General features: G+C 40.7%; 1 protein-coding gene across 9 annotated transcripts in view; it reads right to left on the minus strand.

Moving 5' to 3' along the window:
• rims2a (regulating synaptic membrane exocytosis 2a) overlaps window positions 1-20,099 on the minus strand; it is a 1,169,411-nt gene that overhangs the window by 206,229 nt on the left and 943,083 nt on the right. For 5 of the 9 annotated variants that reach the window (XM_072570612.1, XM_072570611.1, XM_072570619.1 and 2 more), the window contains one exon: window positions 15,837-16,009. In XM_072570612.1, coding sequence (XP_072426713.1) covers window positions 15,837-16,009 — 173 coding nt within the window. Of the gene's footprint in view, window positions 1-13,383; window positions 13,768-15,836; window positions 16,010-20,099 lie in introns of all 9 variants that reach the window. The other 4 variants (XM_072570609.1, XM_072570610.1, XM_072570614.1 and 1 more) reach the window with 1 other exon arrangement.

Genomic DNA, 20,099 nt, shown 5'->3' on the forward strand with positions numbered 1-20,099 from the left:
ACAGCACAGTCAAATGTTTAGCCCCTGGCATTTTGCACATGTCTAATACCATTTTAATATTTCTATCAATATATGAGGTCCAGCTAGAAAACAATCTAAAATTAATATTACTCGAGAAGTTCTGAAGCAACAATTCACATCTGTTTGTTTTATTTCCAGAACACCTGTGAGACCATGGCTAACTAAACAAATTTTAGGTCAACCACTTCAGAAACTAAGAATTTAATATTTGCCAAAGAGGGATCAACTAGGAAGGTAAAATAACATGAAGATTTGGGAGTTCACCCATGTAAACATTGCATAGGAATGTAAAGGTTATCAGGCACAGAAACATACTTTTGGTCAAATCTATGTACGTCAGCATTTATACCTGATTTGAGCTTTCTCATGTATCTTCATCTAAATCTATCATCATAAATCTTTGCTGCAATCTTCCTCATGTACTTGTTAAGCCTCCCTTTAAATGGGAAAAAGTGAGGACTGCAGATGCTGGAGTACCAGAGTTGAAAACTGTGGTGCTGGAAAAACACAGCAGGCCAGGCAGCATCCGAAGAGCAGGAGAATCGACGTTTTGGGCATAAGCCCTTCTTCAGAAATGAGGCTGGTGTGCCAAGTGGGCTGAGATAAAAGGTAGGGGGGAGGGAATTTGGGAAGGGGCACTGGGAATACGATAAGTGGAAGGAGGTGAGGGTGAAGGTGTTAGGCCGGAGAGGGGGTGGGGGCGGAGAGGTCGGGAAGAAGATTGCAGGTCAAGAGGACGGTGCTGAATCAGAGGGTTGGGACTGAGATAAGGTGGGGGGAGGGGAAATGAGAAAGCTAGAGAAATCTACATTCATCCCGTGTGGTTGGAGGGTTCCTAGGTGGAAGATGAGGCGGTCTTCCTCCAGGCGTCATGTGGCCAGGGTCTAGCGATGGAGGAGGCCAAGGACCTGCATGTCATTGGCGGAGTGGGAGGGGGAGTTAAAGTTCAGCCACGGAGCGGTTGGGTTGGTTGGTGCAGGTGTCCCAGAGGTGTTCCCTGAAATGTTCCACAAGTAGGCGGCCTGTCTCCCCAATGTAGAGGAGACCACATTGGGTGCAACTACTGAACAACTCTAATGGCTTCCTTCTTCAAAGACCGCAATTTCCCCTCCGATGTGGTCGACGACGCTCTCCACCGCACCTCCTCCATTTCCTGCACCTCCACCCTTGAACCCCGCTCCTCCAATCGCCACCAGGATAGAACTCCACTAGTCCTCACCTTCCACCCCACCAACCTCCAGATACATCGGATCATCCTCCGTCATTTCCGCCACCTCCAGGGATATATTTCCCTCTCCACCCCTATCAGCATTCAGGAGAGATGACTCCCTCCGCGACTCCCTCGTCAGGTCCACACGCCCCACCAACTTCCACTCTCGGCACCTTCCCCTGCAACCGCAAGAAGTGCAAAACTTGCACCCACACCTTCCCCCCTCACCTCCCTCCAAGGCCCCAACAGATCCTTCTATATCCGTCGCAAATTCACCTGCACCTCCACACACATCATTTACTGTATCCGCTGCACCCGATGTGGTCTCCTCTACATTGGGGAGACAGGCCGCCTACTTGCGGAACATTTCAGAGAACACCTCTGGGACACCCACACCAACCAACCCGAGTGCCCCGTGGCTGAACACTTTAAACCCCCCTCCCACTCCGCCAATGACATGCAGGTCCTTGGCCTTCTCCATCGCCAGACCTGGCCACACAACGCCTGGAGGAAGAGCGCCTCATCTTCCTTCTAGGAACCCTCCAACCACACGGGATGAATGTAGATTTCTCCAGCTCCCTCATTTCCACCCCCCCCTCCCCCCCCCCCACCTTATCTCAGTCCCAATCCTCGGATTTAGCACCGCCCTCTTGACCTGCAATCTTCTTCCCGACCTCGCCGCCCCCACCCCCTCACCTCCTTCCACCTATCGTATTCTCAGCGACCCTCCCCCTTACCTTTTATCTCAGCCCGATTGGCATACCAGCCTCATTCCTGAAGAAGGGCTTATGCCCGAAACGTCGATTCTTCTGCTCCTCGGATGCTACCTGGCCTCCCCTTAAATGGCCAAATATGATTTGCTTCAAATACTCCTAATGGTCGCAAGTTCCATATTCTCACCATTGTTTGGGTGAGGAAAAAAAGTTTCACTTGAATTCTCTACTCGATTATTGGTGACTATATCAACTACTGATAGTCTCTGGTTAATTTCTCCCACACAAGTCGAATCATTCTATCTGAATCCAACTGCCAAAATCCTCCATCATTTTTCAAAGCAAAAAGATATCGGTAATTCTTTCAAAAGTGGTATACCCATATCAGTGTAAATGTTCTTTGCTGCCTCAACACTGTCTTATTTTACAATTGGTGAGTAAAACTCCATGCAGTATTCTAATGTGATCTGACAAAATTTGATGCTGGTTTAGCATAATATTCCCACTTTTCAAGTCTACCTCTTGTGAAAAGAAGCCACTTGTTCTCTAATGGACTTCCTCACTGTGAATCAAAATTTAATGATTTGTATTTTCTTATTCATTTTTTATTTCTGCATGCGTTGCTAACAAGTTACTGCATATACCTAACTGTCTCTGAGAAGGTGATGGCGAGTCACTTTCTTGAAGTTCTTCAGGCCATGGGGTCATGTGAACTATCAGTGCTAGGTGGGAACTTTGGACTTTGTCCTGCGACAGCAAAAAACAGCAATACAGCTCCATGTCAGGATACTGTGTAACATGAAAGGGAACTTGAAGGAAGTGGTCTTCCCACTGGTCAAGTTCTCTAGTCTTATGGAAGATAGAGACCACTAGTTTGGAAGGTGCTCTTGAAAGAACCTTGCCAAGTTGCCATAGTGGTTTAGTGAATGGCACTTACTGTTGCCAACATACATTAATGGAGAAGGTACTAAGTGTCTACTAAGGCTGTGGATGAGTTGTCAATCAGTTGGGATATTTTGCTTGAACGGTGTTGAGCTTCCTTAAGTTGCTGGAACTGCAGTCATCTGGACAAGAGTATTCCACAACATTCATGTCTTGTGCCTTGCAGATTGAGGACAGGCTTTGGGATTCAACAGATGCTCATTGTAGAAGTTACAACCTCTGACCTGCACTTGTAGAATCAGCTTTTACAATAGCTAGTCTACTTAAATTTCTGGTCGATGGTAACTCTCAAATGTTAATGTGAGATTCAATAATGGTAAAGCAAATGAATATCAGAGCGGAAGGAAATGGTTAGATTCTTCTTGGATACCGTCTGGCATCTGTCTGAAACATTATTTGTCACTTAACACAGTCTAAATAATGTCCACATTTTGTTGTATTTTGACAAACTGCTTCAGTATCTGAGATACTATAAATTTTACTGAATTCTGTTAAATCAGCACCGAAAAACTGTTTTTCTATCTGTCATTGGAGTAAAGGCCATTGATGAAGCAGTTGAGGATGGCTGAGCCTAGGACAATAGGGAGATTAGAGAAATTCCTACAGCGAAACTTGGAAGCCTTCAACAACTACAACCATCTTCTCTTAGTATGATTCTAACTGGTGCAGAGTTTTTCCCATATCCTATCTTTAATTTTTTGGGTTCCTTGGTGTGATACTTGGTCAAATGCTGCCTCAGTGTCACTGGCAGTTACTCTGACCTTACCTGATGGAATAAAGAAGTGGAAGGACCCTGGCATATGAGCTGATTCAATGTTATCATTACAATGCTTTCTTTATTTCATTTTCCTTGAACATTTCACTTGGGAGAACAGATTGCTGCTTGACTTGGTGGTGGTGGTGGATGTAAGGATGTAAGAATGTAAGAAGACTCCAAGAATATGTCTGACCAGAACTGGTAACCTTTCTTAATATTCACTATTAACAGACATTGAGAGTAAATAAAATATACATTTCAGGGAATATAAATAAAAATTGAGCTTTGTGACGAATGATTTGAAACAATTAGAAACAGCACCTATATTTGTAGATAAAAATAAATTCATAGTACTATTTAAATGTTCTCATTAATAAGATTAAGAAACTAAATTAGGGCTGTGGAATGGAATTTTTTAAAAAAAGTTTGAAATACTATGGGCTGGATTTTCTTGGATTTGGGAAGACTCTGTGAAGGAGGTGGGGAAACATCCCATACAGCGAGCACCAGATGTAAATCCTGAAATATCTATTCATGGGATCTCGAAGGCAGTTAAGAGTTTGTTTGCAAGATTGACATCAGGGAGTGGGGGAATAACTGGAACTTGCCATCAGCCCCAGACCACACTGTTGATCCTCCAACCGACTTTTGGATTCAACTTCTCTTCACGTAGCTGGGGATTGAGTGGCTATGCTCAGCCTCAGCGACTGTTCATTAGAACTGCCAGACTCTGGTTGTCTGTTAGGCCAGACCTCTAACCCTGGGGTCCTTCATCCTAGTACAAGTCTTGACACTAGTCTCCTGTCAAATCCAAGAGATACATGATTATATTGGACTTTACTGGAAAAAAGCTTCATGGCTCACTTGCCGGGTTCTCGCTGGCAGCTGTGAACCCCATCATCTTCTCAAGATTTTGCTGAATGTCTCAAAGAATTTTACAGCCAGTTAAGTACTTATACCATGCAGGAATGTGACAGCCAGTTTTTGCACAGAAAACCCCTTCAAACAACAATGTAAAGAAGACAAGATCATTATTTCTGTGATATTATTGAAGAAGAAATATTGGTTAGGACAGAGATAACCCCAGGATTTTGTTTGAAACAACAATGGCTTCTTTCTGTGCTGTACATTTCCATAACTGACTCGTGGAGCTACTGCTGACAACTAGATTTTGCACCAATATTAACTCAGCGATTGGAGTGTTTTTCATGGGCCTTATGACACTATCTTTTACAAGAGTTCTTTGATGTTATATCTGGTTCAATGATGCAATGCTTGAAATCAATGTAACTCTCCTCTAATCTGACATTTAGCACAAAGGGCAGAATGGTCTCCTTCAAGCTACATAATTCCCTTGTGATGTAGTGCAATTAACAGTAAACAAAAATTAATAATGATTGATTATGGTGATGACACCATGTCTGAACAGGGTCAAGAGCTAAAGGCTTACTCCTGCTTCCAAGTTCTTGTCTGGCTATAAACATGTGACTCCTTGAATTTAACACAAAGAAGTGCAACCTAAATGTAATATCTTATTCAGACATGAAAAATATGATGGCTTTGGTATGGGAGAGGATTACTGGGAATTGTACCTTTTCTTCTTCACGTATCACATGAACTTGTATGACTGCCACGTGGTGCCCTGACTAAATATTTAATTTACAGTTAGATAGCTAAATGATTCAATCCTCACTCAAGATGAATCTGGTTTGAGATTTGTATGCACAACTTTCTGACTTGGAGGTAAAAATGCTTCCAGCTAAGCCAAGATAATATTCAAAATCTGATTTGATCTGATCTAATCTATACTTCAGCAAAGATGCCTGGTGAATCAATGATAAGAAAGACCGTGTCCACCATTGTATCTAAACTTAGTGTTACCAAAGGTTTACAACAGTAACATATTGTTAGGAATAAAACTCCATTTTAATATATGGAAAATCATGGGATGTGGTTGACAACTCTCACAGCAGTTTGCAACATTTTGGCAGATCAGAGAGTAAACTTTAAACTACTGAAATAAATACTATTCAACGTCTGTAAACCTCAGAATGGAAGAAAACACTGTACTTCAATTCAAAGTCCATATGATAAAATGGATATTGTTTTTTTTAATTCACTCACGGGACATGGACACCACTAGCTAGCCAGCATTTATTGCCTGTCCCGAATTGCCCTTGAGAAGATGGTGGTAAGCTGCCTTTTTGAACTGCTGCAGTTCATGTGGTTGACCCACAATGCCCTTAGGGAGGGAATTGCAAGATTTTGTCCCAGCGACGCTGAAGGAATAATGATGCATTTCAAAGTTATGGCGGTGAATGGCTTGGAGGGGGACCGCAGATGGTGATGTTCCCATGTATCTGCTGTCCTTGCCCTCCTGGATGGAATTGGTCATGGGTTTGGAAGTTGCTGTCTAAGAATCTTTGGTGAGTTTCTGCAGTTAGACCGTTGGACAATTGACGATTAACAAAGGTCATTCAGCCCCTCAAGCCTGCTACACCATTTAGTAGGGTCATGGTTGATCTGACATTCCTATGAGAAGAATTCTAAACTTTTTAGCTTTTACTCATAAGACAATGATTCCATACATTAGGGGATCATACTAGTGAACCTTCTCTAAAGTGCCTCCAATGAAATAATAACTTTGATTATACTGCTCACACTACTCCAGATATGGTCTCACCAGCACCTTGTACAGATGCAGTAAGACTTCGCTACACCAGTCTACTTGGATGGCATAGTGGTTAGCACTGCAGCCTCATAGCACTAGTGACCTGGGTTCAATTTCAACTTAAGGTGACTGCCTGCTTTGACTTTGTATATTCTCCCTGTGCCTGCTTGGGTTTCTGCCAGTAATTCCTTTGTTTCCCAGAGTCCAAAGGTTATGTGGATTAGCTATGCTAAATGCAGGATTATAGCGATAGGGTGGGTCTGGGTAGGATGCTTTTTGGAAGGTCAGTGCAGACTCAATGCGTCGAACGTCCTCTATCTACAGTGTACGGCTTCTATGTTCTTATATTCTTATCCTCTTGAAATTAACATTCCACTCACCTTCCTGATTACCTGCAGCACCTGTGTGCTAACTTTCTGTGTTTTTTTGAGAACATTTACCTTTCTACAGCTTTTTCTCCACTTCCAAAATTAACAACTTCACATTTTTCCACATTTGCCAACTTTTTGCCCACTGGCCTAACCTATCAACATCTCTGTTAACTGCTTGAACCCCTCTCGCAACTTACCTTTGCACCTATTTTTACGTTGTCTATAAATTTAGCTACAATTCATTTTCTTCCTTCCTCTAAGTCATAAAAATATATTGTAAACAGTTGTGGGCTCAGCACTGATCCCTGTGGAACCCCACTGGTTACAGGTCACCAATTTAAAACAAAAGAGTTTCTTATCCCCACACATTGTGGTTTCCTGCCTATTAGACAATTCTCTACCAATTCCAATATGCTACTTCCAACACCATGGGCACTTACCTTATGACTTAACCATTTGTGAGGAATGTTGTTGAATGGATTCTGGAACTTCAAATACAATGCATCTACTGATTCCCCTCAATCCACTCTGGTTGTGATCCAATAGTCAGGCATGTTTTCCCTTCCATGAAGCCTTCTGACTATACTTGATTAGATTATGATTTTCCAAACATGCTATTACTTGCTTAACAATTGATTCCAACATTTTTCCAGCAATAGATGTTAAGCTGATTGATTATAGTTTCCACATTTTGCCTTCCTCCCTTTTTGAATAGGAGTTTGACATTAGCATAGAGTCATTTAAATGTACGGCGTGGAAACAGACCCTTCGATCCAACTCGTCCCTGTTGATTAGATATCCTAAATTAATGTAGTCCCATTTGTCAGCATTTGGCCCATATCCCTCTCAACCCTTCCTATTCATATACCCACCCAGATGCCTTTTAAATGTTGTAATTGTACCAACCTCTGTCACTTCCTCAGCTGCATCCTCTGCGTAAAACAGTTGCCCCTTAGGACCCTTTGAAATGTTTCCCCACAAATCCTCCAGTACTTCTCCAGAATCTAGGTATTTTTTGAAGATTTCAATCTTTGTAGCTACTTCTTAGGATCTTAGGACACAAGCCATCAGGGCCAGAGGATTTATCTGCCCTTAGTCTCACACTGGATATTCAAAGTATCTTCCACCATAAAAAGTGATGCAAAATATCTAACTCCTCTGTCATCTCCTTGTACCCCATAACCGTTTCCTCACATTAATTTTCTCAGGTGTTTTTGTTCACTTTGAGCTCTCTCTTCCTTTTCATATATTTAAAGAAGTCCTTATTGTCAGTTTTTTTAGATTCCTCACTAGTTTGCCTGCATAGCTTATTTTCTCTCTGTTATCTGGTGGGTTTCGTTTGCGAGATTCTGAATTTATCGCAGTCTTTGGGGCTATCACTGACTGTTGCTTTCTTACATGCTAGTTCTTTCAACTTTATACTTCCCTTAACTTCTTAGGCTAGCCATAGTTGTTTATCCTCTCTTTGAATCTGTTCACCTTAATGGGATATATTTTTGCTGAGCACCATGAATTTCCTCCTTAAGTGTCTGCCACTGCTTGCTTACTGTTTTTCCTACTAATCGACCCACCTAGGAGACAATGAGGACTGTAGATGCTGGAGAGTAAGAGTCGATAAAGTGTGGCACTGGAAAAACCACAGCAAAGCACAAGAGAATCGACACTTCAGGCATGACCCTTCATCAGGAGTGTGGAGCAGGATTGAGAAATAAATAGGGGGAGGGGCAAGGTAGGTGGAATGGTGGTAGGTGGGCGCAGGTAGGTGATGATTATGATAGGTCGGTGGGAAACGTGGAGTGGATAGATGGGAAGGAATATGGACAGATAGGCAGGACAAGAGAATGAAGACGAGTTGGAGTGTTGAATATGGGATGGGGTGGGGAGAGGGGAAATTTGGAAACTGGTGAATTCAATGTTGAGGCCATGTGGTTGGAGCATCCTGAGGCCGAAGATAAGGTGTTTCTCCTCTAGTTTGCGGGTGGCCTCGTTAGGCAGTGGAGGAGGCTCAAAATGGACATGTCATGGGGGAGTGGGAGGGGGAGTTGAAGTGGATGACCACAGGAAGGTGCAGTTGGTTGGTATGTAAATACCAGAGATGGTCCCTGAACCATTCCATGAGTTTGTGTTCAGTCTCTCTGATGTAGAGGAGACCACTTTGAGAACAATGGAGCAGGAAATGAGATTCAAGGATACGCAAGTAAATCTCGGTCAGATTCGGGGCCTTGGACGGAGGTGAGGGGGGAGGTGTAGATGCAGGTTTTCCATTTCTTGTGGCGGCTGGGGAAAGTGCCAGGTGTGGAGAGGGTGTTGGTAGGGAATGTGGACCTAACAAGGGAGTTGCAGAGGGAATGGTCCCCATGGAATGCAGATAGAGGTGAGGAGGGAAATATATTTTGTTTCCACCCAGCCCACTAACTCCATCATCATTTCATTGTAATTCTTTTTTTTAGATTAGATTAGATTAGATTACTTACAGTGTGGAAACAGGCCCTTCGGCCCAACAAGTCCACACCGCCCCGCCGAAGCGCAACCCACACCATACCCCTACATTTACCCCTTACCTAACACTACGGGCAATTTAGCATGGCCAATTCACCTGACCTGCACATCTTTGGACTGTGGGAGGAAACCGGAGCACCCGGAGGAAACCCACGCAGACACAGGGAGAACGTGCAAACTCCACACAGTCAGTCACCGGAGGTGGGAATTGAACCCGGGTCTCTGGCGCTGTGAGGCAGCAGTGTTAACCACTGTGCCACCGGGCTCTTTCTTTAAGTTAGATATGGCCGTCTCCCACCCATGTTACTTATAACTATCATAATATTATAGAAAATGGACTGTGAATATTCAACATTCATCATTTGACTTTAATATTGGAGTGTTCTGGTTTTTAAAAGATGACACTACTGATGTAAAATGGCTGCTGTGATCATCATGTCCAGGCAACCAATATATAACATATGAAACCAGCAGAATTTGAACTACCATTTCAATCAACAGGCACTGATACTCAGTCAGGTGTCAAGAAGTTTTCATCTTTTGTTTTAATCACAGTTGCATTAGTAATTTGTATACTGGGAGATGAAACACTGCCTACAACTATCCAGTTTGAAATAAAACAGTGACACAAGGAGAGTAACTTAGACTGTTAACAGCAAGAATGCAGAAAGCTCTTCCGTCAAATTGTCTTTCTCTTTTAATTTCTCTCAATCTCAAAGTTTTCAATAAACAGAAACTTGAAGGAAACAAAAAAAAATTCATCGAGTACTCCAGTAATTTGTGTTTTGCCTCTCGAGGTTATTTAAACCTGATGCAGCAATGCTTATGTTATCCTTCATTCTGTAGCACCTAGATGAGGATAATGTGGCATTGAAGTATCTAACGAAATGTTTATTAAGCTCACTGTTATTTATGAACATTAGATTCACTGACAAAGATGAGATGAGATTAGATTTGATTCCCTATAGTATGGAAACAGGCCCTTCGGCCCAACACGTCCACAGCAAACCTCCGAAGAGTAACCCACCCAGACCCATTGTACCCATGTATGTTTTTGGCAAGTGTGTAAGAAATTATACCAACAATGTGTTGAACAGCCCATCTAAATCACTCTGCCTTTCATTTAGATCATACTGATCTGACTTGAATTTAACTTTAATGTTATTTTATTGCACATCCCCCTTAATTCTTGATTTGGAGATGCTGGTGTTGGACTGGGCTGTAAAAAGTTAAAAATCACACAACACCAGGTTATAGTCCAACAGGTTTATTTGGAAGTACTAGCTTTCGGAGCGCTGCTCCTTCATCAGGTGATTGTGACCTGATGAAGGCGCAGCGCTCCGAAAGCTAGTGCTTCCAAATAAACCTGTTGGACTATAACCTGGTGTTGTGTGATTTTTAACTCTTAATTCTTGACATCCTTCCAAATCAAACTTCTGTCGAATTCAGACTTGAATCCATTCAATGCCCTACCTCCACTGTTCTCTGTGGAAGAGAATTGTAAACATTAACAACACACTGAGAAAAGAAATTTCTCCTCACCTGTATATAAATGGGAGATCTCCAACTTTGAAACTGTGCCCCCTACTTATAGATTCTTCCACAGAGTAAACATCCTCTAAGTATCTATCTTGTTGGACTTTTAAATCTTTCAAGAAGATGACGGCTCATTCTCTTAAACTCCAATGAATATAGGCTCAACTTGCTCAAATCATTCATCATAACACAAACCCTTCAGGAATTAATTCTCAGGAATTAACCTAGTCAACTATCTCTGAACTGCTTCCATGCAATTACATTTCTTCTTAGAAATGGAGACAAAAACTGGACTAGGTGAGGTTTCATTAATGTTCTGTTAAGAGCTAAAGTAAGCCCTACTTGCATTCCCCTGACAATAAAGTCCAAGATTCCATTTGCCTTTCTAATTACTTGATAACCTGCTTGTTAACATTTTGTGATTCATGTGCAAGGACACACCGATACTTCTATATAAAATATTGTGTAATCTTCCTCCACTTAACATTTGCTTTTGTATTCTGCTTACTAAATTGGATAAATTCACATTTTCACACAGTATACTCTACCTGCCAAATTTTTGCCCACTTATAGAGTTCAATTCAAGCAAATGCAAGGTGATGCATTTTGGAAGATCCAATTCAAGAGTGAAATATATGGTAAATAGAAAAGCCTTAGGGGAAAATTCCTGCACAGAGAGATCTGGGTGTTCAAGTCCATTGCACCCTGACGGTGGCAATGCAGGTCAATAGAGTGGTCAAGAAGGCATTGGTATGTTTTCCTTCATCGGAGTACTGAGTACAACAGTTGGCAGGTCATGTTACAGTTTTATGGGATTTTAGTTTGGCCACATTTGGAATACTGCATTAAGTCTGGTTGCCACATTACCAGAATCATGTTGATGCTTTGGAGAGGACACAGAGGAGGTTCATCAGGATGTTAGCTGGTATGGAGGGCATTAGCTATGAACAGAGGCTGAGTAGATTAGGATTATTTTCATGATAAAGACTGAGGTTGAGGGAGGACCTGATTGAGGTCTACAAAATCATGACAGGTAAGGACAGGTTGGATAACAAGAAGCTTTTTCCTGGAGTGGGAGACTCAATTAGTAGGGGTCACGAGTACAAGGTGAGAGGGGAATAGTTTAAGGGAAATATGCGTGGAAAGTTCTTTACTCAGAGAGTGGTAGGTACCTGGAAAGCGTTAGCAGTGGAGTTGGTAGAGGCGGGCACGACAGTGTCATTTAAGATGTTTTAAGACAGAGGGATACAGATCCTTGGAAAATTGGTGACAGGTTTAGATGGAAGATCTGGATTAGTGCAGGCTTGTTGGCTTGTTGGGCCTGTTCCTGTTCTGTAATTTTCTTTCTTCTTTGTTCTTATTTAACCTATCTTTAAACTTTTGTGACCTTCTCACAATTTGCTTTCCTATCTTTGTATCACCTGCAAATTTGGTTATGCTACAGTTAGTCCCTTCTTCCAAATTATTAATATAAATCTTTGAGTTAATTCCACCACCTGTCTCCATAACCATCCCTCCTCTCCAACTTGGGGATTATAAGACTTATTCTTGTCTTAATCGAGATTAGTAAATTCAATACTGATCAAGAACAAACCTGGAGTTGTCCTTGCATATCTGGCAGAACTACGTGAACGGATAAACTCATAAAGCAGATGGAAAGCTGCACCATTATTTTTCTGGTATTACTTTAATTAGGCTAAATCAGTCATTTTGCACATTGCATTTTCTGAACAATGCAACTTACTTTAAACTTAGTCCATTTTCTCATGGCTACTTATTAAAATAATAATATTCACATGTCTCAGTCTCCAATCTATAATTGAATGTGTTGTCAGTAACAAAATAATCCTCAGTACTTAAAATCAAAAATGCTAGAGATCACAGTGGGTCAGGCAGCATCCATGAACAAAAAGCAAGCTAACGTTTTGAGTCTACATGACTCTTCATTAGAGCTTCTTTTTCTCAGAGAAAAGAACAGGAAATGACATCACCACAGGAAATAACATCGCTACAGGAAATGACAATAACAACCCAAGGAAACCTGAACACACAAAAATAGAAAGTGGGTTATAACACAGTGAAAATGCTTCACTGGAGGCTCACTGATGCTGTTACCTAGTATGGTGACGTAATATCTAAAAATGAACCTTCCAGCTCAACAAGCAAATGTACAGCCAAAATTAGGAACATGATGTCACATCAGATAGTAAATCGCTTTGGGTTCTGTACTTCCCAATTACGAGGCACAAATTATTCCATATAGTCACTTTTCAGTCTTTTTAATTGATTCAACTTGAAAATATGGCTTCTTGCTTTGTGCTGAAAATTCTGTCCCCAGAAAATAAATTGATCAAAGTACATGTTTATGACTGGACGTGTTTTTGCAAATGCACTGGCTTGTATAAATGAATTCTGAACTTCTGCAATATGATATCAAACAACATGCTTAACAAATCCTTACTTTCAGAAGCAAAGGAATATCAACTGCTGCATGTGACTACAAGCAGTGAAGGCAGGAATATCTATCAGGGATTCAAAATATGAAACAATTTAAGTTAAATATCTCATTATCACACAGAGAAGGGAACTACACAGAAGATGAAGTAGGGTTTTAAATTAACTATGAGTGTCTTTCTGTATCAGAAGGATTCAGTAAATTTTACCTGACATCATTTTCAGAGTATCTCCTTTGTAAATCCTCATTTTTTCTTTGTCTTGCCCCTGTCTCTTCCTCAAATTCCTCTTCCTCACATTCCTCTTGATCACATTCAGCTTCCTCACATTCCTCTCGATCACATTTCTCTTCCTCATATTCTTCTTCCTCACATTCCTCTCGATCACATTCTTCTTCTTTTGATTTATCTTCTTCCTCAACTTCCTTATTTACCTCTTTTACTTCACTTTGGATTATTTCTTCCCTTTCCCTTTCTGTTTCCTTTCCTTCTTCCTTTTCCCCCTGCCCTTCCTCTACCTCTGCCTCCAACTCTGCCTCTTCCTCCTCCCCTTCTTCCCCTCCCTCTTTTTTTTCTTCTAATGCTTTTGACCTCCTGTCACAGCACAAAAGTAATGAAGGCATGCAAAAAAGAAAAAAAAAATGATGTTAGTTATAAATGAAGGAACAAAGAAATTGCTCAGCACAGTGAGAAGAATAGAAATAATCGGAAAACTCAGAAACAAATGCAGAAACATTGACAAGCGTAAAATCACACACAACAATTTAGGTTGTGACTGAGATGTTCATGCATGTTTAAAATTTGTGGCAATAATTCACACATTTTGTGTAAAAAGTGCTGCTTTACTTTTTTTTTATGATTTCCTCGTGAAGATGTTTAAATGTCACATTTTATAAATGTGAATTGCAACAGGAATGTGTGGGGTTACATGGACCATATGGAGACTGCCAAAGCATCTGAACTGGAGTTGAGTTCTAGATTCTACATTGTTTCATTTTTCATTCATGCAAATGATTTTATTAGAGGTTTATGCGATTTTCATTTGATTGATATATATATATACAAAGGCGAAGTTTTGAATGAGCTGAACTTTTCCTCTCACATAAAGAAATCTGATTATTTAATGCATCAACTGAATTATAGACAAGCAATGTGCTCTTTTCGCACATGTGAGATGAAAATTTACCTCACTGGAATTCAATTTCTAGTTTTGCTCTGATCTTGAAATATTTTTAACGTGCTTATTTTGCATAGGATAATGTTAGAATGTTAGAAAGCAAGCCATAAAAAGTCACAAATTAGCAATTTTAAAGATATTCCCATTATACACGATTTTATATAGTAACTCTGCTTAAAGTTGTTCAGGTAGCAACTACCTGACCAACAAGTGGCAGTGGAAGGAGGGTTGTTCCTTCAGATCATCCCACCGATTAACAATTATGTCTATGCATAAGTAGTACAACTGCTAGAAAAGGCTTACTAATGTTGAGACATGAAAGGTACGAATGAGGTGCTTTCAACTTATTTTTCTACAATCGATTTAATATGTACTGTATCTGAAAATTAGCGTACCAGATTTGGACAGGTATTATTACTGTGCTTAAAGACAAGCACTTTACTCAAACGCTTTTCAAGTTATTGATTTATCTGCAAAACCCACATATGTTCCTTCAGAAGAATGATTACTCTTCCTAGCTTTTCAGCAGCTCTTCTCAACCTAGTACTTTCCAAACAACTTCATGAGCATTTTTCAGTGGCACAGAACACAAATGAAAGACAGAATGAGGAAAACAAAATTCTTACTCTCATGGACTTCTTGATAATACTTTGACAGAAACATGTCACTTTTATAAACAGCCATATCATTTGTAGGTGTGAGGGGAAAGATGATGTTTACAATTAGACTATGTGGGAATCAGCCAACTTTTTGTTCAGCCAGCAGAAAGCTATTGGAAAAAAATTGAGATGTTCATGCATGTTTAAAATTTGTGGCAATAGTTCACACATTTTGTGAAAAAAGTGCTGCTTTACTTTTTTTTATGATTTCCTAATGTAGACGGTGGCTGAAAGATTAGTTTGGTTTATAAACTGCTTAATGATCAATTGACATCTCTGAGGAATAGACAGAAAATAGTGGAAATATATAGTAGAGTTTACATTGTATGACAGAGAGATAAAATATCATTTTTAAGAGGAAATGCTTATTTGATACAACAAATATACACCTGAGCTAGGTTTATTCTGTATTTCCAAATTTCCTTCACTTGCTTTTCAGGTGAACTCTTCAGATAAATGTCAGGCATTGGGGGATTTTGTATAAGAATTCATATTCTAAGCTGTTAGCAGTGAGGAGGGCTCATGACCACTGAAATAATTCACACTCCTTCTGTTATGTGTTATTGTCTGTATGGTGTCAGCATGACTAAGACCTCATCATTTGGCCTAAGCAACATTGTCAACATTCACACTGAGCACTGATGGCATTATGTTGAGATCTTTATCAAGCTGAAGTTTCAATACTGTATAACATTGAACAGGTTCCTGAGCATATTTATAAGTCATCTCAGTTGGACCAAAAAATTGATTTTGCTTAATTAATAAATCACACAATTAAAGTGAAAACAGGATTATCGGACTTTTTGCAGAAAGTCACTGGGTCTCACCTGATTTTCCTGGTTGTTCGAGGATGCTCAGATTGCACAGACATGTAACTTGTGCTGCTCATTCGAGAAGCGCTGCTTGTCCTTGACACAGCAGACACATCACTTACATCACTGTCTGATGATTTGTTGGAGATATTGTCTGACCCTCGCTGAGAGTCCCGTCCCAGCCGATGCTGTAAGAAAAAGTAAAGCAATCCCTTCAGTAAGTAAAACTGCCCAAAAATAAAAGGGGAATGTATTCCAAAACAAAACATAAATATACATTTGACGAGAAGGCTGTTTAGAGAGCAACGGAATCCTATTTTTAAAACTTGTCTAAAGGGTCATTTATTAATCAAAATCTCCACTAATTTTTTTGATTGGTGTACATGAGCTTCTCAATATATGTTTTATTAAGCCATACTACTTTGGGGGATTTTAATAAAGAGCTGGATTAAACAGCTTGAGGCTAATGTAGGCGAGAAGTCTTTTGAACTTCGAAGAAAGTCAAGGAACATTCAATTCCCAGATCTCAAGTGACTTACCAAAGCTGATGTGGACCAGAGGAAACCCACTCCCATGAAGCTAATGGAACATTAGATAATCGGAATAACAGAAACCCAAATGTTGAAGGGATGTAAGGTGGGTTCAGAATGGCATTATGTCCAGGAGTTATGGACTGACTCTGATAAGAGCATACTCAACTTTTCCAAATGCTACTCAGAGAAGTCATCATTCTGGCTCAAATAGGCTCAAAGAGAACTAAAAGATATAAAAATAGTCACATCATTCCGGGACTTCACTGACACTGATACCTCTTCCTGCAAGGAGATTAAATGATCTTCTTGACTCAAGTTTCAGTTTGCTATTGCAGTCAGGCTCCAACTGTATTACTGGACCCTAGATTATATTTCAAAGTAGGATGTGTTATTGGCAATAACCTGCTCCCTAGGAAGAACAGCAATTCTAATAGCTGTTGTGCACATGGCACCTATTAAGGGAAAAGAAATCCATTCTCTTTTCCTTCTCTACTACTGCTTGCATACAACTTTCACAAAGTATTCCAGAAAAATTGCTTCAGAGATGAAAACCTTTGACATGAAATCTCTGCAGAGATGAGCCCATTTCTGAGGAAGGTGCTGGACTGAAGATGTTCACTCAGTTTCCCTCCCTGCAGAAACGATCTGTCCAGCCCGAGTGTTACCAGTATTTCCTGATTCTAGTTGAGATCTCTAGCATTTGCAGTGTTTTGCTTCCTTGCTTTCGTTTAAGTTATTCATCACTTTTTGATTAATTTCCTTAATGATATCAAAATAGTCAGATGTAAAAGAGGACCTTCAATGAGAATGCAAGATTCAGCCCCTCAATACTTCACTAACAAGACTATTTCTCTTGAAAGATGAGTGCACACCAATTGCATGTTACAGTGACAGCCATATTGGAAGATGTTTTCTTCTTTATTTTTTCATCCCCCATTTATATTGAAGTCATTCCCTTTATAGGTCATGGCAGAGGACAATTAAGAATGAAACATGTTGATGTGGATCTGGAGTCACATGCTAGCCAGACCAGGTTAGGACGGCAGATTTGCTTCACTACATTAGTGAACTAAATGGGATTTTGCACAACTAAGATTGTTGTCACCATTACATTGAAATTTGCAATATATTCCAGATTTATTAACTGAATCAAAATAATGCTGAAGTGGTATTTGAACCCTTATCCCCACAGCATCAGCCTGGCACCCTGGATTACTCATCCAGTGACATTCCTATAATACTACCATCACCTTAACAGATCTCAGTCAGATAGAAGAGGTTGCAGCAAATCTAATTTCATCCTCAATGTCCATTGATGAGAAGTTATGAAGGCAATGAGAGCTAACAAAGGAGAGTGAGTATTATGTAAGTACTTGCACCCATTTTCCCTGACAATGATACCATGCAGAAGGAATCATCAAACTGGGCTTCTCAGCATTTCAGATAACTCTTTCCAGGGGCTTACCATCATAAAAGTTTAATGTTTTAACGCATTTGATGCCCAAACATTTGAAAAACTTAAAAATTATAAACTACAGATATACAATTTAAACATGATTTCAAACTATCACTTGCCATTCAGGTGAGATTATTTGAGAACAGAAACATAATATTTTGAGTGTTAAGTAAGAGTTTGAATTATACATTGTTTTCTGAATGCACAGGCATTACATGATTCCAGTGAAGTGAATGATGAAAATTCTCCAAAGGTACGTCATTGCAAATGGCACCAAAACTTTGTAAACAAAGCTTGACAAGTCTGTTCACATCTGGATCCAAAATTCAGACAAATTCTTTTGTGGAAATTTCACCTTAAAAAAACTCAAGAAGCTTGACACCATTCAGGACAACGCAGTTGGTTACTACATCCACAAACATTCACTTCCTCCACTACCAACGTTCAGTAGCAGCAATTCACCGACAAGATGTACTGCAGAAATTTACTTACAGAGTACCTTCCAAGCCCATGACCACTACCATCTAAAAGTAACAACTCACCAGATACATGGGAACATCACTACCAGCAACTTACCCAACAAATCACATACCACTCCATTGTTCGGTCAAAATCCTAAAACTTCCTTCCCTAACTGCATTGTGAGTGCCCCTTCACCACAGAGAGAGCAGCAGGTCAAGATGGCAGCTGACCACGACTTTCCTGAGGACATTTAGATATGGATGATAAATGGTGGCCCAGATAAAGTTGCCTATTGAGATTTGTAGCTCAGGTTGAGGTTCTGATTGGAAGTTTACTCACTGAGCTGGAAGGCTCATTTTTGTCACCATGCTAGGTAACATCATCAGTGAGCATCTGGAGAAGCACTAGTGGTATGGCCTGCTTTTCATTTATGTCATAGAGATGTACAGCATGGAAACAGACCCTTCGGTCCAACCATGCCGACCAGATACCCCAACCCAATCTAGTCCCACCGGCCAGCACCTGGCCTATATCCCTCCAAACCCTTCCTATTCATATACCCATCCAAATGCCTCTTAAATGTTGCAATTGTACCAGCCTCCATCACATCCTCTAGCAGCTCATTTCATACACGTACCACTCTCTGTGTGAAAAAGTTGCTCCGTAGGTCTCTTTTATATCTTTCCCCTCTCACCCTAAACCTATGCCCTCTAGTTCTGGACTCCCTGACCCCAGGGAAAAGACTTTGCCTACTTACCTTGGCAACATCCTTGTCAATTTTTTCTGAACCCTTTCAAGTTTCACAACATCTTTCCGATAGGAAGGAGGCCAGAATTGCACGCAATATTCCAACAATGGCCAAACCAATGTCCTGTACAGCCACAACATGACCTCCCAACTCCTGTACTCAATACTCTGACCAATAAAGGAAAGCATACCAAACGCTGCCTTCACTATCCAACCTACCTGCGACTCCATTTTCAAGGAGCTATGAACCTGCACTCCGAGATCTCTTTGTTCAACAACACTCCCTAGAACCTTACCATTAAGTGTATAAGTCCTGCTAAGATTTGCTTTCCCAAAATGCAGCACCTTGCATTTATTTGAATTAAATTCCATCTGACACTTCTCAGCCCATTGGCCCATCTGGTCAAGATCGTGTTGTAATCTGAGGTAACCCTCTTCACTGTCCACTACACCTCCAATTTTGGTGTCATCTGCAAACTTACTAACTGTACCTCTTATGCTCGCATCCAAATCATTTATCTAAATGACAAAAAGTAGAGGATCCAGCACCGATCCTTGTGGCACTCCACTAGTCACAGGCCTCCAGTCTGAAAAACAACCCTCCATCACCACCCTCTGTTTTCTACCTTTGAGCCAGTTCTGTATCCAAATGGCTAGTTCTCCCTGTATTCCATGAGATCTAACCTTGCTAATCAGTCTCCCACTGGGAACCTTGTTGAATGCCTTACTGAAGTCCATATACATCACACCTATCACTCTGCCCTCTTGTTACTTCCTCAAAAAAACTCAATCAAGTTTGTGAGACATGATTTCCCATGCACAAAGCCATGTTGACTATCCCTGATCAGTCTGTGCCTTTCCAAATACATGTGCATCCTGTCCCTCAGGATTGCCTCCAACAACTTGCCCACCACCGACTTAAGGCTCACTGGTCTATAGTTCCCTGGCTTGTCCTTACTACCTTTCTTAAACAGTGACACCATGTTAGCCAACCTCCAGTCTTCCAGCATCTCACCTGTGACTATCGATGATACAAATATCTCATCAAGAGGCCCAGCAGTCACTTCTGTAGCTTCCCAC

This window comes from Chiloscyllium punctatum, chromosome 5 (assembly GCF_047496795.1).
Source record: "Chiloscyllium punctatum isolate Juve2018m chromosome 5, sChiPun1.3, whole genome shotgun sequence".
Lineage (NCBI taxonomy): Eukaryota > Metazoa > Chordata > Chondrichthyes > Orectolobiformes > Hemiscylliidae > Chiloscyllium > Chiloscyllium punctatum.